Source organism: Carlito syrichta, unplaced genomic scaffold (genome assembly GCF_000164805.1).
Source record: "Carlito syrichta isolate Samal-C Ts95f unplaced genomic scaffold, Tarsius_syrichta-2.0.1 Scaffold314032, whole genome shotgun sequence".
Lineage (NCBI taxonomy): Eukaryota > Metazoa > Chordata > Mammalia > Primates > Tarsiidae > Carlito > Carlito syrichta.
The window spans coordinates 211,553-233,459 of record NW_007258128.1 but is presented as its reverse complement, the minus strand read 5'-3'; the positions used below and the strand labels follow the sequence as shown (position 1 = coordinate 233,459).

General features: G+C 46.1%; 1 protein-coding gene across 3 annotated transcripts in view; it reads left to right on the top strand.

Annotated features, from left to right (window-relative positions):
* SIPA1L1 (signal induced proliferation associated 1 like 1) overlaps positions 1–21,907 on the top strand; it is a 224,061-nt gene that overhangs the window by 186,230 nt on the left and 15,924 nt on the right. For 2 of the 3 annotated variants that reach the window (XM_008070855.1, XM_008070856.1), the window contains exons 13-15: positions 1,469–1,593; positions 4,083–4,201; positions 7,600–8,042. In XM_008070855.1, coding sequence (XP_008069046.1) covers positions 1,469–1,593; positions 4,083–4,201; positions 7,600–8,042 — 687 coding nt within the window. Of the gene's footprint in view, positions 1–1,468; positions 1,594–3,616; positions 3,680–4,082; positions 4,202–7,599; positions 8,043–21,907 lie in introns of all 3 variants that reach the window. The other variant, XM_021718955.1, reaches the window with a different exon arrangement.

Below are 21,907 nucleotides of genomic sequence, written 5' to 3'. Positions count from 1 at the left end.
TAGCTGGATATGGTGGCACACAACTGTAGTCCCAGCTACTCAAGAGACTGAGGCTGGACAATCACTTGAGCCCAGGAGTTTGAGGCCAGCCAGAAGGGAGACTCATCTCTTAAAAAAAAAAAAAAAAAAAGTGAAAACAAGGTTAGAATCCATTTCTAACTTTCATCTCTGTGCCTTCTTAAAAACTGTTTAGTGCAAATTTAGGATAGAATTGTAGGATTCATTGGAGGAAATATACTCTTATGAGCTAAACAAGGACCCTACTTAAGAAGGAGATGGCAAACAGTGTAACTGAATTTTTTTTTTTTAAAAATGAGCCCTTTCACAACTTTTCATAAATCAAGGTTTTTAATAATGGCTCTCAGCGTGTGAAGTAATTTTGCTTAGTGTTTGGGAATGTTGAGTAAAAGTAACTGGGGAGCAGATACAATAAGAGTTTTATTAAAATAGTGTTTGTATAGGCTTCTCTACCTTGCAGATGCTTTGGTTTGGTTTTTGTTGTTTTGTTGTGGGGTTTTTTGAGGGGCAGGGTCTCACTGTGTCACCAAGGCGTGGAAACTGGTGGCACGATCATTGCTCACTGCCATCCTGGGCTCAAGCCATCCTCCCACCTCAACTTCCCAAAGTGCTGGGATTACAGGCATGAGCCACCACACCTGACCCATTTAGTTTTGTATTGTGTAGATTACCCATAAGTTCATTAGTAACCACACATAAATACGTACATTTCCACATGAATGTTTGAATTCTGCACTCTGTATTTACTTGGCTGATATTACTAGTCAAGGTATATGTTTTAATTAAGCATGTACTATTATTCTACAAAGGAAAAATTAAAATCGGCTCACTAAATAGCTGAGTTTTCTTTCCAGAAATAGACATTTGCTTCTGTTTATACCAGTTTACCTGCTTCCAAATTGCCTTTCCCAAAGGCAATTTAAAATTTATGCATTTTGAAATGGTTTTTACATAATTTAAATGGTAATAATCTTTGTCTTTCAGACCACAGCACAAGTGCTCAGAAAATACCATTCCAAGAGGGAATGACTTAATAACTTAGTAAATTTCCAAGTGAAGAGTAACATACCCCCACAGTGTACCACTTGGAAGATGCCTATGGAGAATTTGACTTTGAGACTCTCCCTGTGGCTGTATGTGTCATCCAGGACCAGAGGATTGTGGTTTCCTGCTCTGTATAGCTTAAGTTAGCCCAGTACTGATGGCTTCTGCCCTTGTTGCCATTGATATACTCAGTGTGCATACCTTTCTGAGCAGAGCAGTGTGTGTTGACCACAACATATATACTTCACACCCATGCAAGCACGCCAGGGTGTATATACAAGCACAGGCATGTGAACAAAACTGGCAGTACCCGTCCTTAGGATTGAAGCCCCACACCCAGGACTGCCTTCCCTCTGGATGAGGTCTCTGATTTTGTCTCTGCCTGTGTTTGGGGAAATCCCTACAGGTTTGGCATGACCCGTAGGTCCCCTGCCTCCATGGACCGGCAGAACACCCAGTCGGACCTCGGTGGCAGTGGGAAGTCCACCCCCAGCTGGCCAAGGAGTGAGGACAGCATTGCCGACCAGATGGGTGAGTGTTGACTTTCTGCCAGAAGCATTTGCTTTTATACAGCAAGGTCATTTTGGACACTTCTTGATGATGCCATCAAAGCATCATTGTAAAAGACAGCCCTAGTTAATAAATAAGAATTAGTAAGTCTCCATTAGAGTATGACTAAGTGAAAGCAATAAATAAGACCTGAGAAAGAGCATGGGAATTATTTTCAGCACCAAGGCTAGAAGACCAGATAACCAAACTTCATGTGTCTTAAGGACCTTCTTCCCATGTCTTTGCTCTTGCCTAGTAAAAGTGCCTTGAGAGATTCCTGGTGTACTTGGTGTTGAGCTTGAGATAAAACAACTATGTACAAAATGGGAAAGAGATACAATTATTGTCTAGTCACATCTATAGCTTGGTTAGAATCCCTTGCCTCCCCGATGTGCTTTTTAAAAATCCTTTCACTCTGCGATTAAGCTGTCAGCTCCGGAAATGTCTTCGCAGTGCTAACAGCTGGGTGGGAGTGATTTGCATAGTGAGCCTCACTTGGATTTCTGGGCCAGCCCTTCCTCTGTGCATGTATTGTTCCACAATGACACCATCACACGGTTGATACAACCAAATTGGCCTTGAAATGTGATTGAGTTTCCACCTAGCAGGATCAGGGATTTGCCCCAACACAGCTGATACCTCAGGAATCAAGGCTACAAGACTGGGCTTTTTCTCCTGCCTTTCGTCTCTGGTAGCATTACCATCAGTGTGGAATAAAAAGGTGCAAGTTTCAGGGCTGAGGAAGACATGCTTTAAGGCAAAACCCAGTTATTTTTATCTTCTCTGTAAATTCATTGATTTCATGCCTGTACCCAAGGCAGTGTACAAACCATGACCATGGAAGGGAGTGGACACGTGTCCTTAAGACAGGAGTTGAGAGTGAGAAGGGCGAGTCCTAGGTTCTGATGTGTGCCCCACCCCGGGACTCCTGCAGACGCGCCTCAACCAGAAGCCAGGTGTCATGCCCACCTGTGCTGCCCTCACAGCAGGCCTGAGCATCTTCTGACCCTCCCTTGCTCGTGACTTGGTGCTTTCATGTGTCTTGATCCTGCCGAGATGGAGGAACACATATGAGGACCCTCCTCAGGGGACTTCAGTGCCTGCTCCGGCCCCTCGTACGGCTCTGGGCAGGCTGCCAGCTCGCCCTGTGCCCCCTCCTGGAAGTCACATGGAGCGAGCGTGTGTCCTGGGAACAGAAGAGTGATGACCAGGCCGTCCCAAGCCTCGCATTCACTCTCACACAGCCTCCCTCCAGGCCTGCTTCTTGTGCCCCCTCGGGCAGCCTCCCACTCGTACCAGCTAAGGCTTGACGCTGAGGAGGGAGGACTTCTTCACCCCTGTTCACCCTCTGAGTAGGGTGCCCCTAGGGCGCACCAAAGAAGCCTTTCACCACAGCGCAGGAGGTCCAGGTGGGAGCCTTTCTTCACTCAATCCAAGCCTTCAAAAAAACTGCTAAAACGAGACAACTGCTAATGATTCGTATGTCCCAGCATTCCGGGAGAGTAGCCCAGCCTTTCCTCATTGGCTCATCAGACGGAACCGTAAGACTTGGGCTGATGCAAGAAAGGGAATCGTAGCCCTTTTGGTACAAACGCCCAGCGCTGAGTGTTGAAAAGGCCAGCCCCTCTACACTCACTGCTGGGGACAACATTCCCTGATGATCGTGCTGGTAGAGTCTGTGAGGGGAGGCTGGTACGAGGCTACCCGGCTGTGATCAGTGTGTCCCTGGTGGGGCCTGCTGGGTGCAGATAGGAGCAAGCTTGCTGGAGGGGCCCCTGTGTCCTCGTGATGTCTGCCTCTGCTTTTGGAAGGGGCTGAGAGTCAGCGTCAGGGCATGCGCCTGCCGCATCCACCCTAAGAGAGGTTTGCGTTGGCTGTGGCTTTGTCACAGAAGAATCCCTTGCCTTCCCTTTTGGAGACCCGTCCTGAACGCCGGCATGGAGTCCACCAAGAAGCAATTGTTTTGAGTAAACTAGTTGCTGTGTGTCTTTTCTGTTGTGCTCAGCTTACGGTTATAGAGGACCTCAGGATTTCAATTCTTTTGTCCTCGAGCAGCATGAATACACAGGTAAAATATTTCCAAAGTGTCATGGTAAGTAACACGTGATTGCATCCATGCCTGTCTAGGTGATACAGATCAAGCAAGGTGAGCCACACTTGGCAATGAATGAATTTCATAGTTTAATCCATAGAATCTAAGCGTCCCCCCAAACCAAAAGTTGGTTCTGAACTTCACTGCGTTGTTCATGGCCTTTGGTTTGTGGTCCTTGGCTCTGCTAATGTCTTGGTGCCAGCTTACCCATCAGCCACTTAGTTTCTGACCTGCTGTCTATCACGTGGACTGAGCACGCTCACTGCAGGAGTGCAGAACGTGCGGGTCCGTGGACTGAGACACAGCGGCCAACCATCGTCACCTGTCCCCACCGTCTGACCTGCTCGGTGCCTGCATAATGTCCTGTGCTGTATTCCAGAGCCCACATGCCACCTCCCAGCAGTGTCCAAGGTTCTGCCAGCTTTCCGAGAGAGCCCCAGTGGGAGATTAATGCGGCAGGATCCAGTGGTTCATTTGTCTCCAAACAGACAAGGGCATGTAAGTTGACTACACACTTATGCAAACATTGCGTTCCCAGCAACATGCCTTCCTTGCAGTGTGGAAATGGCATAATCCGTTCTGCTCTTTCCTCAGCATGGTCAAGGGGAAGCCACTCCGACAGAGGCGGGCACTTAGCATCATAGCCCAAAGCTGCTTCACAATGAGTTGTCATTCCTGACTGATATGCTTCTGGGCTCCACAGGTCTGGGTGGAAGGTCACCTGATTACATCACAAACACTCCTGCAAGTCAGGAGCAGGCATGTACTGGACACAGAGTTGGTCTGTGTGCACGGTAGCAGGCATGAACATCTGTTCAGGAATAGAGGCCTATACTCCCTCTGCTCCCCCTTGTCTTCCCTACTCACATCTTTTGTTTTTCTGGAGGTTTTTTTGTTTGTTTGTTTTTTCTTTTTTGAGTCCAGATCTCACTCTGCCACTCAGGGTAGATGGAGTGCAGTGGCGCGATCCTGGCTCACCGCTGTCTCAACCTCCTTGGCCCAGGTGATCCTTCTGCCTCAGCCTCCTGAAAAGCTGGGACTATAGGTGTACACCACCACGCCCAGCTAATTTTTTTCATTTTTTTCAGAAATGAGGTCTCAGCTATGTTGTCCAGGCTGATCTCAAACTCCTGTCCTGAACCAGTCCTCCCACTTTGGCCTCCCATAGTGTTGGGAGTATAGGTGTATAGGTGTGAGCCACCATGCCCGACACTTGTAACACACATATCCTTTGGCCATTGTGGTTGGTATACAATGCCTTTCTTGCCCTTACAGGTAGAATTGGGAATATGAGTTTATCATTCTCTAACTCCTTTCTTTTATGTATTTATTTTTACTCTCTGTCCTCCAGTACCTCTGTCAGGACAAGAGACTCCCTTTTATAATGCAGCTGATTTCCTTGGTCTGTGTATTCACAGAAGTGTATATTTTTATATCCATGTCATTCTCAGGGTGAGTAAATACTGTATTTTGTGCTAGTTTATAAGATGCTCAGAGATCTTTTCACAAGAATTCTCATGTAAGTTTGCTCTAGAGAAATGAATATTGGAGCTACAAATAAGAGGGAGCGAGCACACCCCACCATGTTTTGCTTGTCAGGGATAGATCACTGAGGAAATGTGGCATTGTCACAACTCTACTTGTAAATGATGGGATCCCAATCCATCTGTGAAGCTTTCCTCCCTCATTAATGGTTTTTCTATTGATTACATGGTAAAATAATATTTTGGACAGATTAGATTAGATAAAAACATATTAAAATTTAGCCAGTTTCATTTTGCTTTTTAAAATTTGGCTACTAGAAAATTTACGCTCACATTTGTGATTCACATGTCTGTATGGAACTCTGTTGTGAAATTCACATTCTCAGTACAACTCAACTCACACCAGTCACTTTAAAAGTGTTTGTGGCCTCATGTGGCCAGGGACACCCCATATGACAGCAGCAGTCCAGAGTTAAAGGAGCCCTGCCCAAGTAGGGACATAACAGAGACTCTGCTGCCCTTCACAAGTTGTCCGGAAGTGAGGGTCACAGCAGTACAGTGATGGGGACCAAGTCCTAAGGGGAAGACACATTTCACTTTGAGATGGGAACAGCATGTCCTCCTCCCACCCCACCTGTGGCTGGTGAAGAGCCTGTTCCTTCCTCCACCAACACACACATTCATACATGCATGTGCACACACATAGACACACACACACACATTTCCTTCTCTCATCTTTTCTCTTAATCTCCAGCAAGTACCCCTTCCTCTATTTTAAAATACTATTTTATTCAGATGTCTTTTACAATATTATTTGGTTAAACTCTGCAGAATGTTCTTTCTAAGCATCTAAGCCCCCATGGGGAAGAGTTCTGTACAGATTTTTTATTAAGATGTGATTCATATATCATGATATTCACCCATGTAAAGTGTACACCTTGGTGGTTTTCAGCACATTCCCCAAGTGGTGCAGCCAACATCATGATCTAACTATGGACATTCTCATCACCACAGCCCTGGTGACTGGCTGTCCCTCCACAGCCTAGACAACTGGTTACTCATCTTTGTTCTCTCTCTGGAGTTGCCTATTCCAGACATTTTATATAAATGAAATCACACACTGAATGGTCTCTTGTGTCTGGCTTCTTTCCCTGAACATGTTTCCAAAGTTCATGCATATTGTATCATGAATCAGTACTTCATTCTTTTTCATGGCTGAATAATCAATCTCTTACGTAGAAATACCCTATTTTTAAAATCCACTTATTAGCTAATGGACATCTGGGTTGTTTTTACTTTTTGACTGTCATAAATAGTTCTGCTGTTAACATTCATGTACATATGTTGGTGTGAGCACATGTTTTCATTTCTCTTGGGTCTGTACCAAGAGTGAATCTGCAATGGTTTTTCCCACAGCGAAAACCCCATTGTGTATCCCCAATAACACCAGTACCCATTATTGTCTTCCCTTTTTTATCCTACCCATCCTGGTGTGATGTGGCATCTCATGGTGCTTTTGATTTGCATGTCCCTAATGACTAATGATAACTGAACATCTTTTCATGTGCTTGTTGGATATTTATGTTTTCTTTGGAGAAATAGCTTTTGATCTTTTGCCCATTGTTTAATTGGGTTATTTGAAGTGCAAACGTTTCAAAGTCCAACTTATTTTCTTTTTTTTTTTTTCCTCTGCATTTGGTTCCATGTCTAAGAACCTATTTCATAATCAGTGGTCAGGGAGACTTAGACTTACTCTTACGTTTTCTTCTAAGGGTTTGTATTAGCTCTTACATGTAGATCTTTGATCCTTTTGGAGTTTTTCTTCGTGGTAAGGACCCAACTTTCTTCCTTTTTACATGTGGACATCCATTTGTCCCAGCACCACTTATTGATAAGACTGATGTTTTTCCCACTAAATTAACTGTATAAATTGCACTTCTGAGCATGCCTGGGGAGGCTGTCTCCTACATGGATGTCAGTTGGCCAAGGAAAAGGAGACTCCTTAGGAGTAAGTGCTATGCTCATGCTTCTGTTTATTCTGGGCAAGACGGGCTTTTAGAAACAAGCACGGTTTCTAATTATCAGCCCTTTGGAACTGTAATTTCTATTTTAAGATATTAAAGACTTTAATGATTATTTAGATTTTTCCCAGCTACAGGTGATCTTGATACTACTAATACTTTTGCATAAGTCAAATACTTAAACAGATGTAAAACAAACACACATTCTCAGTGCTCTGCCTTGGACACTTCCTAAGGGCAGGACCAGAGGTGTTGGGTCCTCCCTCCCTTACTGGGCTTGTGTTACTGGAACTTTGTCCGTGGTAACCCCCACCTAGATATCCGTCCTCTGCTTCCCTGCTGTCCCACATGGAAGAGGCAGAGCCTTGCACCCAGGTGTCTTCCCTTGCAGTCCGACAGCCACTATTCGAGCCACTCCAGCAGCAACACCCTGTCCAGCAACGCCTCCAGCGCCCATAGCGATGAGAAGTGGTTCGATGCAGACCGCACAGAGGCCGAGCTCAACAGCTACAGCTATCTGCAGGGCACATCGGCTGACAGTGGCATTGACACCACATCCTATGGCCCCAGCCACGGCAGTACTGCCTCGCTGGGGGCCACTACGTCATCACCCCGCGCGGGGCCGGGCAAGGAGAAGGTGGCGCCACCCTGGCACAGCTCCAGCGATGCCATCTCCATGGCGGATCGGCCCCTGGACACGGAGGGCCATGGCATGGAGCGAAAGGCAGAGTCCTCCCTGAGCCTGGACCTCCACAGCAAGGGACCTGGTGGCTCAAGCCCGCTGGCCAGGGAGAACAGCACGTTCAGCATCGGCGACGTAGCCTCCCACACCAGGTATGCGGCCTGCCCTGAATCCATGCATGGCTCACCCTCACCCCCGTGGGCTCTGCCCTGCCCCCACACTGGTCCCACCCCACCCCTGCTGGTGTGTGAGGAGCAGGCTTATGGTGGGGGCAGGTGTTTTTGTATGTGATGCCTTTTCTTGGCATGCAAGATACTTGAGTTCTACAATTTTAATACATAATTTTAAACTGAAACAATATTTGCAGATTTATTCTTTTTAAAGTTGTATTTTATATTTTCCTCTTTTTTACTTTTCTTAACTGCATTCCACGGTTAGAAATTTTGTAAGCCTGTAATGTTGACTTTCAGCTAGTGACAGAGAATAGGTGCTGGAACAGTCTTCTAAAGATACACTTAAAATCTCGGCCACATCTTCAAAGAAAGGGGCCTCCTGAGCCCACATTGCCCTGCAGCTGCTGCATGTCTTCCACCACTTCTGTCTTGGATGTCATGCCGGTGTCTGCAGGGTGATGTGTCTTCAGTGGTAGGTCTGGGTCCTGGTGGTGTGTTGGAGTGGGTTGTGTCCAGCAGACACATGTAGGCAGAGTTAGACGCCTTTCAGAAGAGGAATGAGCATATTCTCCTGCATCTTTGGCCATCGTGCCCTAGAAAGAACAAATGTAGTCTTTTATTGCCTCTTTCACACTCGAGCCTGAATCCCAAGCATGATGAGAGTCTTCCTCTCTGGAGGAAGGGTCCATCTCTGTCTTTTTGGGCTGCTGGTCTCTGTGCTGCATTCTCCTTTCACTTGTCATTGTCATCAGCATTGACTCACTTGTGTGACAGCATTTAGCATTGCTGCCCTCCAGGTCTATTGTTACTATTATGGCCTAAGGAAAAACAGCAGAAGTGCTTAATTTAGTTTTTGTTTGTTAAATGGGGATCCAGGTACATAATGCATCAGTAGAGCCCATAACCTGAGTGAGGGGGAATGTCCCCTGCTTATTGTGGGTCCGCTTGACTTTGTCAACAACATCCCCAACTTCCTTCTCATCCTCGTGCCTGTGTTCTAATAGAGACAATCACTGAGCTGCCCTTCTGTTCGAATGTCAGGCCCTATGGCATGGAATGTTCCACAAGCTTTGTTCTGTTTACCACTGATGACCACATTGTAGGTTTAAAGATGATAGAGATAGTCTGGAAACTCCATGGTCCCCAAGCAGAAATAAGTGGAGAAGGTCATCTCAGTGTCTTTCAATGCCAGGCATCCCACCACCACTCCACGACTCAGAAGGTAGAGTGTTGGGTTCAGCTAGAGCAAAAACTGTGTCTAGAAAAGTAAGGCAGACAGCAGGCATCATGTGCCATAATGACAGAGACACAGAACCACGTGATGCAGAATGGCGAGTCACCTGCTGTTGTGGGCACACCTCCTCTCAGTTGACTGCAGTGACTTAGAACATTTTTCAGATCAGAGCAGTTCCTTTGTGTTTTCTAGGTTTAGTTGGACTCGTGTTTCTCTGATTCTGATTCTTCATTTTGAAAGGAGATCACCTTTTTAGGAGTGATACTCCGTTTTGGTTTAATGTGATGGCAAGAGAAAGATGGTTAGAGAGGTCTTGTCTCCCATGGCATCACCATGAATGGAGGTGGCCAGCGGGCCCTGAGACCACAGCATAGAACGTGCAGCCTGCCACCAGCTAGCAGATCCCAGGTCTGCTAGCTGGTGACAGGCTGCACAAGTTCCCGGAAAGCAGGTGCCTATGTTGGCATTATCCAAACATGCCAACTGCAGTGACCACGAGGCCACAGGGTCATCTAGACATTCTGCGTCAGACCAGAAGAGCACAGAGTCAGAGAAGCCATCACTTAAAGGGAGCTCCCCTACTGAGAGGCACTCTTCCTGGTGAAGGGAAAAATGTGGCCCTGCAGGAAGGTGGTGGGCATCACATGAGTCACCCTTGTTTCTGGCTTTTCTGTGCAGGGTGCTGTGGGATCGGGCTGCTGATCATGGCAGCAGGCGTCAGGTAATCAGAGCCTTGGCAACCCGCCTTTTCTGGAGGAGAGGGAACTTAGCCACCAAATGCATGTTGCTGGAGAAACTAAAATCGCAGCAAATTAGAGTGTCTGTGTCCTCAGAAGACAGGAACAGTAATTAGCGTGGAGCTCTCTTGACAGTTCTTCAAGAGCCTGTACCTGGGACTCGGTGGCAAAGTCTAAATTACAGTGATTAAGTTTCCTGCGTCTTCCTGGAGGGCCGCTCCTGCCCCTGTCCTCCAGCTTCCCTGGGATGATCATGCAGGCTTTGGCACCACATTGGCTGCATTAATAGAGGTTGGTAATTACACAGGGTGGTTATGCTTGAATGTCAGCAAGAGAAGCTGTGAGCACTGATGACTTTCTGCAATTAAGAAAAGTCTATTCGTTGCTCTCAAGTGTTGCTCCCCAGAATATGTATGTATATTTTTGAGGCTTGGAAATTTACAGAGAGATTTTACTTTATTTATTATGGCTATTTAACTTTCAGATCTTAAAATGAACCACTAAAAAAAAAAGAAAAGAGGTGAAGATAGTTCTGGCCTTAAGACAGTCGTGGCATGGACTCACTTTTCTTAAGCATTCCAACCTTGGCAGTCGGCAGTGCTAATGTATGTGGCAGGCTGGTGCGAAGTGCTGGTCCTGCCAGCCAGTGGGGTTTCTGGAGCTTGATTCGAGTCCACTCACGCTGAGGTAGCAAACCCACCTCGTGCGCATGTGTGCTATGCTGGCCAGCCTTGTGAACCAGGTATCCTGCCATCACCAAACGTGCTCCCTCCTGCTTGCCCTGCATCATAGGCGGCTAGCACCCACCTGTATAATCCCAGATGCAGTTGTGCTGCCATCTGGGACGAAAGGATTTCTCACTGATGTGTGCCTCCCAAGTGTGTCTTCATGGGTGTGCCACCGTGAACACGTACAGAGGTGTCCATTGCATCCTATTGAGCAGACAGGAAGAATCAACCAGGTATGGTGGTGTGCCTGTAGCCTCAACTTCTGGGAGGCTGAGGCAGAGGATTGCTTGAGTCCAGGAGTTCAAGACAAGTCTGGGCTGCATAGTGAGGCCCAGGCTCTACCAAAAAAAATTTATAAGTTAGCTGGGTATGGTGGTGCGTGCCTGTAGACCAACTCCTCAGGAGACTAAGGTGGAGGGATCACCTGAGCCCAGAAGCTCAAGGCTGCGGTAAGCCTTGACCATGCACTGTATTCCAGCCTGGGTGACAGAGTAAGACCCCGACTCAAAAATAAAAAGAAGGAATAAGAAATAACTAACGTCCTTAACTTCCTTAATGTTTCTATTTTCTGTCTGATGACTCACAGCTCCTGCTAATAAACCCATTCAGAAGTCAAAGCTCCTGCCTCCTCTAGAACACCCTTGTGCATTTCAGCGGTCATGGGACAGCCGTGTGAGTGTTTGCACCGGGCTGTAGGGCTTTCCGTAGAGGAGCAGGGACAAGTGTGGATGAACATAGTGTCCTTGTCCAGCTGTTCAGTGTGTGTGCTTAGTGAAGTCATTGCTGTGTTCAGGTCTTTAACATCTGCGGCGACAGGAAGAACTTTATACCCACTTACATGCAAATGTCAACAGACTTTGGATGTGTACTGGTCAGCTTGCAGCATTCACTAGAGATGCTGTTCGAAGGCCAAGGAAAGCCCCCACCACAGGACAGTGCAGTTCGGGCTCACAGATATGCCTTTCCTGCTGACCTGAGGTCGTTGTCCCTGCCAGGAGAGCTACATGTTCTCGAAACTGGAGCAAAGGTTTCTCATGTGAGGCTTACATGACACACTGAGGATGCTGTGGCTCCAGTATGCTGGGCCATCTACGTGTGCACCCGGACTATCCTCGTGGGTCTCTGGGCCGTGTACATGTGCCTCCGCTTGCCAGGGCTGGTGTGTGTCCATCCTGTCATCTGTGTCCTTGGCATCCTGTGCATATGGAGAACATGTTGCCTTCTTTGTTAGATCCAGTTAATCAGTTGTCTTCATCTGTAATGTTTCCCTCTAGATCTTTTCTGCCTGGGTGTTATGGACCAACTCAAAATTTGAAAATTCAACCACTAAAATAACAAAACCGAAGCTTCCTTTAAAAGGTGTGACTGACTCCATGTTCTGTTGAGTGTGTGTGGTTCTCATTGGTGATTTTTACACAGTGGCCTCTCACACAGTGAGCCTCCGGGATTACGGGTGTTGTTGTTGTTGTTGTTGTTGTTGTTGTTGTTGTTGTTGTGTCAGAGTCTCACTCTGTCACCCGGGTTGGAGTGCAGTGGCACAATCATAGCTCAGTGCAGCCTCGACCTCCAGGGTTCAGGTTATCCTGTTACCTTAGCCTCCTGAGTATCTGGGACTACAGGCACCACGCTCAGCTGTTTTGTCTTTTTGTAGAGATGAGGACTCACCATGTTTCCCAGGCTAGTCTCAAACTACTGGGCTCAAGCATTCCTCGTGCATTAGCCTTCCAATGTGCTGGGATTACAGGTGTGTGCCCAGCTAACTTTTTGGTATTTTGTAGAGACAGGAACTTGCTCTGTTGTCTATTTTCTGTTTTGCTTGTTTATGGCAGAACTCCAGGTGATCTGGCCTGTGTGAGTTGGCCTCCTTCCTTTCAGCTTGTAGGGGCAGGTGACTAATTTATCTAGAACTTCAGTGACTTTTAGTAACCGTAGAGACTGAAAAATAGTACCACTATGGCTGGAATTTCAAATGAACCTTGAGAAAATTAGGCCTCTGTCAAGCCTCACGTGCGCTTCATGGAGATTACCAACAGCAGTGGTCATTACTTAGTTCTGCAAAACATTGCTGGATGTGGTGGGCTGCATTCTCCAGATGCCCTCACATCGCAAGGCCAGAAAGAATACAGGAAGGGCAGTCATTCTCTGTCACATTTCTAAAGCCTCCTCCCAGGGTGAGAGTTTGTGAAATTGCTTTATTAAAAAAAAAAAAGAAAGAAAGAAAAAAATAATCTTGAGGAGAGAGTCCACAACCTTCCTGAGTAATTTCAGTATACAGCATGTCTTCTCCCTGTTCAGTGTTTTGTCCCATTTCTCTCACTGTGGCTTAAATACACAAGTAACAGCAAATATATAGTTTTCTCTGTACTGAGTCTGTGTGTGTGTGTGTGTGTCTGTGTGTGTGTAATTCTCACCCTGTCATCCAGGCTGGAGTGCAATGGCAATCTCGTGGCCACCATAGCCTTGACTTGTTGGATGCAAGTGATCCTTCCACCTCAGCCTTCTAAGTAGCCGGAACTGCAGCTGTATGCCAACACACCTGGCTAATTTTTTGATTTATTGTAGAAATGAGGTCTTGCCAAGTTGCCCAGACTCCTCTCAAATCCTTGGGTTCAGACAGTCCTCTGCCTCCCAAAGTGTGGGATTATAGGCATGAACCACTAGTGCCCGACCTTGAACTGAGTCTTTTCTAAACATGAAGAAGATTTTTGGCATCTAAGAATAAGAGAAGATGCAGTTTTCTCAACTTGCCTTAACCTGCAAGGTGGTCATTGTCCAGGCAGGGTAAGAGGGAGCACAGGATGTGGATTCGGAGCTGAGATCCAGGTTGAGTCTCGTTTTTGCATTGACTAGCAGTGTGGCATGTGTCAGTCATACCATCACACCTGACTTGTCCTGTGTCTACGATCTGGGAGGTGGCATGTGGGCTCTGGAACATGACACAGTACGTGACATACTAGCGCCAAACAAGTCAGGCCACAAGACAGGTGAAGATGACTGGCCACTGCGCCTTAGTTCATGGACCCACGGTGAGTGTGCTCAGGTTCCACGCAGTAGACAGCAGGTGAGAACCAAGATGGCTGATGGGTAGAGCTTGTAGCAAGTGACATGTCATATCATATGTATTAGAGCCAAGTGCCACAAACCAAAGACCTGGTCTCCTGACCAAATGGCTGATTTTACATTTGTTGCTTATCAAAGGTATTGAAAACTGCAAGTGCCCTTTTAAGACTGGACCTTCTCTTTTGTGTCCTTTTCTATGCTCTCATCATTACCTTCTGTGATGCAGGGACAGTGTGACTCTTCCTTCAGTGAGCCATCTCTGCCCTCTGTGTGGTTCATCCTCTGATCCTGCTCTTCAGGCTTTCTGCTTTGTGCTTTTGATCCCTTTTGGATGCCAAGCCTAGACGTGACATCCTTCTCAGCAATGACCAACAAAGTGAATGTTTACTGATACCTGTTAACTCCTTAGGAGATAGCTTAGCATCACTGATGTTTTCAGCTTGTAGTCTACAGTGATCCCTGAGGCTTCTTCTGCTGTCACTCCTTTTCCTGTGCTGTGCACGTGTGTGTGCCTGTGTACTGTTGAGTGTCTGCTCCTTACAGGTGGACAACTTTGCTTTCTGGAGTCACTTGAGTATCTTTGCCAACTTAATCATTTCTACTCACTTGTTGGTTTCCCCCAGTGATTGGAATTAGTGTCTCCTGAAGGCCTCCTGGATTGTGGAAGCTGGGGCTAGATGTAGTATAACTCAGCCAGTGCTGAGCACAGCGGGGGTCTCCTTGGTCACCATTCTCCACATTACCTGTCCCCCGAAGGTGTGTTACCTGCACGTGCAGTCAGGCCTGACCCACACTCTCCCTGTACAAGGTCAGCATTCAGCCTATGCTCAGATCTTGGTACAGCCACTTGGCAGGTGGCTGATGGCCATTCTCCTTCCTGAAAAAGTCATTCTTAGCCTCATCTGATTGCAGCCCATCTCTCCATGGTTGCTTGGCGAGTAGATGGCCCAACTGTCCCTTGACTGCTCCTTACAGCCAAGCAGAGGCTGGCAATGTCCTTCATGGGGTACACTGGCCTCCGTAGTGAGGCAGGCCTTGAAGATGGCCTCCCTGCCCTCCGAGGCTCGGCACGTGGCCTTGTTTGGAACATCAGGCCCTGATCCTGTGTGACTCCGCTCTGCAGAGTCAGTGAGCAGCACCCACTGTGACAACATCGTGCCCCAGGAGCCATCCAGTGTCCCCTCCTACAGGGTTCAGCTTAGCAGGTATGTAAACCACCAGGCCCCTGCACGTGTGTTCATACTTTTCCGAGGGTCAGGCTAGTAGAAACTCATGGACTTCCAACTGTCCCAAGCTCTCAGTGACCCCACTGCTGGAACACCTCCCTTCAGTGAGGTGTCATGTGAACAGATGCTCTCTCTCACGCGTGCACATTACAAAATCCGCGTCATAGCCTGACAACATGGAGTCTGTGGCTGCTTTATGCTTAGGAAACAGGTCATCTCCTGTAGTTGGAATAAAAATTGAAGTTCGTGGTTTCTTCATGTGACATCTTGGGTGATTCCAGCGTAGCCATACTCACATTCCACTTGCTTATTTTATTTTATTTTATTTTTATTATTTTGAGTCAGGGGTCTCTCTCTGTCACCTAGGATGGAGGGCAGTAGTGTGATCACAACCATCATGGCTTATAGCAGCCTCGACCTCCTGAGCACAGGCAGTTCTTCCTCCTCAGTCTCCCAAGTAGCTGGGACTATAGGCACATACCACCACACCTGTCTTATTTACTTGTTCATTTATTTATTTGTTTATTTTGTAGAGACAAGGTTTCACTGTATTGCCTAAGCTTGAACTCCTGGGCCCAAGCAATCCACCCACCTTGGCCTCCCAGAATGCTGGGATTACAGGCATGAGCCACCGTGCCTGACCACTGGCTTCTTATTCAATGAGAAAAATCACCCTGCAAGTATCCCAGTGTGTCTGCTGTTCTTTCTCTGTGTTCTGTATCATAGAGCTACCTCCTTCTCATGGTTCCTGCAAGGAGGTGGGCCTCTTGTGGGCAGCACTCAGTGCAGCCTACTGAATTGATGAGAACCTCAGGACCATAACATGGCCCAGCCACACGGTCTCCTTGAAAGTGTGAAACTGACAGCCTCATGTTAGTTGTGCCATCATTAAACCCACTTGTAGGATTCTTGGGTGAAGTGTGCAGTGCTCGACCCTTGAGGAAGCCCAGTGGCTGGTCAGTTTCCAGAGCCCACCACCACTGGACCAGAGGCAGCCTGCCCTGGTGTGGGAGCAGTGAGGGGCTCCTGAGTGGTTCTCCCTCCTTTGGACGTTTGTTGAAGTATGAATTGCTGGGACTCTGGAAGGTCCAAGGGCTCTCTGGTTACATCACTGTGTGGTGATGTACTGTGTGGTGGCCACAGTGCCCCTCACCCTCTCTCCCTGTGGACACTGTGAGCTTGGAATGTGACTAGGTTATAATGAGATGTCGAGCCCAGCTGGATTGGAGCAGGTCTGGGGTGGGGGGCATTGGGGACACACTCGGCCCAATCTACAGGCATCCCCCACTCCACTAATTGAAATGTCTAGAGTTAGATGCAAGAAAGTGTGTTTCAGCAGAGCTCCAGGGGAGGCTGGGACGCCCCCGACTTGGGCCAAGCATACACAGTGCCCACCTTACTCCATGTGGTGTCTGTGAAGAGGGAGGCATGTGAGGTTATCAGCTGATTCTGCTTTACCTGGTTCCTAAACCTAGCCTGCGGCAGGTAGACCTGTCCTGATTGTAGCCACTAGTGAGCAGCATGCAGTATTTCATAGCTGGGAGCCAGTGTCCACCCATTTGGTACAGAGAAAACCAAGAACCAGGGCAGGCGGTCCCATGCAAGCAGTTATCCTTGAAAGAATACACTTGTAAACAAAAGCATCACTTATAGATTGCATTACTCCTTCAATAAAAATAAGTTTAACCTAATGTTACACACACTGTCTCATGTATAACTCCCCCTTCCATTTAGAGTGGATAGCTAATTTACCACCTATTTGATGGTCACTTTCATCAACTATTGAGTGCCTACAATTGCCAGGAACCATTCCAGGCATGGAGAAGGGAGCATAGTAGTGAACAGAGACAAAAACCCTCAGTCCTCACGGAGCTTCCATTTAAATAGGGGAGACCGATAGTAAATGAGATAAAGACATTAGGCCAGGCACAGTGGCTCACCTCTTCCCATTTTACCTAGTGGGAGAAGCCTGAACCACTCAAACCAAAGTGAGAGAATAACTTAAGGCCAGGAGTTCAAGACCAGTCTGGGCAACATAATGAGACCTCATCACTACAAAAAAAAAAAAAACTTAAAAAATTAGCTGGGCATGGTAGCATGCATCTGTAGTCCCTGTTACTCAGGAGACTGAGGCAGGAAGATCACTTGTGCTCAGCTCAAGGCTGCAGTGAGCTATGATCATGCCATCCTTCCATCCTGGGCAACAGAGCAAGACCCTGTCTCTAAAAAGATAAAATTAAAAGATAGAGAAATTAAAGTGTGCTACACAGTGACAGATGTGAAGGAGAAGCACTTTGATCGACAGATATTTTAGTGGAGTCTGACATTGTTAGATACACAGAAATCAGTGCCTGTCCTCAGAGGGTGTCTAATCTAGTACAGAAACTTATTGAATGCTTCTAGGAAAAATGGTGGTAATTAAATTCATACAGAAAGGAAAAAGTCTAAGAAATTGTATGAAGGAAGACCCCACCCAAAATAGAGAATTTATTTATAAAAAAATTGTGTCTTTATTCTTACACATTTAAACTTTAGTCACCTTCAAGGCACTCTCCATTTGATGCAGTACACCTATTGAGATGCTTTTTCCACTGCTCAGAACAGTTTTTGAGCTTGTCCATTTTTATGCCTTTTAGTGCTTCTGCTGATTTTTGTTCCACCTCTTCCATGTTGATAAAACGTTTCCCTTTGAGGACTTTTTTCATCTAAGGAAACAATAAGTCTCTGAGGGTGGAACTGAGTGATTAGGGAGCGTTGAGCATGGGAATCATGCCATTTTTGGTCAAAAACTGCTGAATATTCAGTGCAGTGTGGGCAGGTACACTCATAAATCACCCATCCTGAAATGAGCATATGTGTTGAAAGAATCTCCAAAAAAAATCACCGAAGCAGAATGCAACTGCTCACAGCAATGCTAGCTGGTACACAGATGCTGATGGGTTCCTAGAACACTGTGCCTAGTGGGAGAAGCCTGTACTACAAGGTGCCTTCCCTCCACAAGATAATTCCGGGTTTTTTTTGGGGGGGTCCCCCTCACACATACTGTATATGGTCTGCTCCTTTAGTGTTTATAAGCCTCTTAACTTTCCCTTCTGTGTAGTCCATATGTTACGTGCATTATGGCTAAGCCCAGCAGGGCTCTTGTATGACCTGGGGGAACAATCTGTAAATTACTGGACTATGAAATTCACTTTTTATTCTCTTGGCTAATTATTTTCCATCTCGACCAAGCTTTTAGTCTTTGACAACCCCGGGGGATTTGAGTTCCAGTGTTAATAATATTAAGATACTTGATGATGATTCATGTAAAACGTGGCAATTCCGAGAGAGCTCATGCAGTGGTTTTCAAAGCACAGCTCGCAGACCATGATGTCCTCTGGGCACGTGTTAAAAGTGTGGGTTCTCATGCTCCAGTCCCATCCCAGCTCCTGAATTGGAGTCTCAGCAGTGGGAGGGCCCTGGTGATCTGTAATTCAGTGTGGCGAAGTCCAAGAAGCAGCTCTAGTAATGCAGAAACACCTGCGTGCACTTGTGGAGACTCACTGAGGCAGAGAAAGGCAGCACAGAGTATCCAAGCTGGGAGATGTATGCATGAGACCCTGATGCGCTATTTCCTGTTGTCTTGGAATCTGCATTCAGATGCTCACCTGAGGAAGACTCACATCTCCACATCTGTGTCACAAGTGCGTATGAGGTAGATACAGTCAGGTGAGAAACAGTCTGCAAACCAAAGGTGAGCTCTCATCCCAAAGTAACTGGCAAACACCCAGCCCCCATCCTGCCTTGAGGGACGCCAAGGCTGCACTAATGCTTCAGATGCCCTCCTTCCCTTGTCCCCACCACTGGGGACTAGGGGTGGGATGGGACTACACATCCATCTGGGTCTCTGGTGTCATCATGGCTCATCCACCTCTTGTTGTATTTCCCTGCATCTTTCTTTCAGTTCACGTTTCCACTTTAGTTTGTTTTCCATAACAGAGTTGTAACAATAATTTGTTGTGCTGATATTGCCCTGATGGGAGAATTTTGCTTTCCCTCTTGTTAATTTAAAAGCAAGCATATGAAGGCTGGACTCAATGGCTCTGCCTGTAATTCCAGTACTTTGGGAGGCCGAGGTGAGTGGATTGCCTGAGCCTACAGGTTCGAGACTAGCCCAGGCAACTTAGCAAGACCTTGTCTCTAGAGTAAATTAAAAATAAATAAATAAATGAAAGCAAACATATGAAGCCAGGTGTGGTGGCTCATGCCTGTAATCCCAGCACTTTGGGAAGCCAAGACAGGACGATCACTTGAGCCCAGGAGTTTGAGAACAGTCTGAACAACATAGAGAGACTCTGTCTCTTTAAAAATAAAAAGATTAGCTAGATGTGGTGACATGCACCTGTAGTCCCAGCTAATTGGGAGGCTGAGGTGGGAGGATCACATGAACCCAGGAGATCAAGGCTCAGTGAGCTATGATGGAATGCAAAGTTCTTCCATAACTGTACTCCAGCCTGGGTGACAGCAAAACTCTGTCTCTAAAAAAAAAATTTTAAGTAAATTAAATTTAAAATTTAAAAAGCAAACATATGAGATGTTTGTTGTTAAGAGGTAAATTTGCATTGCTTTTAAGTTTATGTTGCCCTTTGAAATTTTGTGAAGGTTTTTTTATTCCATCCTCTCTAGCTAGAAAAGTATTTGGAAAAAAAATTGTTAGAGGGATTAGAATGAGACTATTACTAATTTTTATTATTATAGTATTTATAAAGTTTGAGCCCAGTTCTTTCTTCTTGGTCATAAAGATAAAGGAGATGGTTCTGTTTGGCCTGAAATGATGAGGTCCAGTTAGGATGGAAGCCTCCAGGTCATCATTGTCTGTGTCCCCCCTCCCCCATGTCTACTTGCTCTCCCACCATATTCTCATGGACTGATGGGCCCTGTCTCTGGTCATTTACTTCTTTTTTTTTAATCAGGCAGCCCCTGAATTAGAGTAGGTTCAGAGAGGGTCCTTGGTCATTTATTTTTGCTTTTTGTTGTTGTTGTCTGTGTTTTTTGGTTTTTGTTTTAGTGTCAGGATCTCACTTTGTCACCCAGGCTAGAGTGCAATGGCACAATCATGCCTCACCAAAACCTCCTCTCCCTAAATTCAGGATATCCTTCTGCCTCAGGCTGCAGCATGTACCATCATGCCCTGCTAATTTTTTTTATTTTTTATTTTTGTAGAGACAGGGTCTCGCTATGTTGCCCAGGCTAGTCTTGAACTCTTGGGCTCAAGCAGTCCTCCTTCCTCAGCCTCCCAAAGTGCTGGGATTACAGGTGTGAACCATCACACCTAGCCTGCTTTTGCTTTCTTTGTACGTTTGTTTTTATTAAAGAGTAACATACATACAGAAAGAGGTACAGGTCACAAGTGCATATCCATATAAATGTCCACCAAGTGAACATACTCGTGTAATCATTACCCAGCTCAGAAACAAACACCACTGGCACTCAGATGCCTCTCCCAGCCCCACTTCATTCCCCGCACACACACCTCCTCCTCAAGGGAGACACACTCCGGGATCCTAAGGTCATACCCTTGCTTTGTCTATTTTTGGACTTCATTTAAATTGAATCCTATTATAGGTATCTCTTTAGTGTCTGATGTCTTTAAGTCCGCCTCGTGTTGGTGAGATTTGTCTGTTTGTTGTGGAGCATTTATTTCCATTGCTGTGTTGTTTGTTTGTTTGTTTACTTATTTATTTTGAGTTTGAGTCCCACTCTGTCGTCCAGGCTGGAGTGCGGTGGCATGCTTACGGCCACCACAGCCACAACCTGCTAGGCTCAGGTGATTCTTCCACCTCAGCCTTCCAAGTAACTGGAAGTATAGACACGCCCCACTGTGTCCGGCTAATTTTTATTTATTGTAGAGATGAGATCTCACCAAGTTGCCCAGGCTGGTTCTGAACACGCGGGCTCAGGCAAACCTGTCGCCTCAGCTTCCCAAAGTGCTGGGATTTTAGGTGTGAGCCACTGCGCCCAGTTAATGTGTTATATTGACATTGTGAGAACACACCACAACTCATGCATGCTGCTGTTGATGAGGATTTGGATTGCTGTGGTTGGTATGTTAAGAATTCTTGTCCTTTGATGAATGTGTCTATGCATTTCTTCTGAGTTTCTAGGAACAAAATATACTTGTCATAGGGTGTCCATGTGTTCCACTTCACCAGAACCTCTGAACTCACTTCTCAAGGGTTAGAAACAAGTAGCTCTCCCGTGAGCAGGGTATAAGAGTTATAGTGGCTTCACATCCTTTCTGGCACTTGCTGTCATAGCCTTTTAAACATGGCCCTCATGTTTTAGTGCTCCCTTGTAGTGACTTTAATTCCTATTCTTCTGGTAACTGATGATGTGAGCACCAGTGGGTATTGGTCTTGCAATACCCTTTTTTGTGAAATACCTTTGCAAAGCTTTGCCTATTTTTCTATGGGCTTATCTGTCTTGCTGGTTTTTTAAAAGTTAGTTATATATCCTGTATAGGGGTCTATTGTTGGATATAATATATTCTAAATATATTCTACTTACTGTCTTTTGATGGATAGAAGTTCTCAGTTTTAAGGGGATTCAGTCATTTCCTCTTTGATCCCGTTAAAGAATCTTCTGCATCTTTCTTAAAGATGTTCTTCCATGTCATTGTCCAGAATTTTTAGACATACATTTAATTTAAGTATACACTCCAGCTGAAACTGATTTTTATGGAAGGTTTGAGGTGGGTTGTCAAGATTCATTTTCACTAATATATATTATTTCAGGACTTTGAATGTTAGAGTAGTTTCAGATTTACATATAAGTTGCAGAGATAGTGTGGAGAACTCCCATAAAGCCCTCAGTAAGTGTT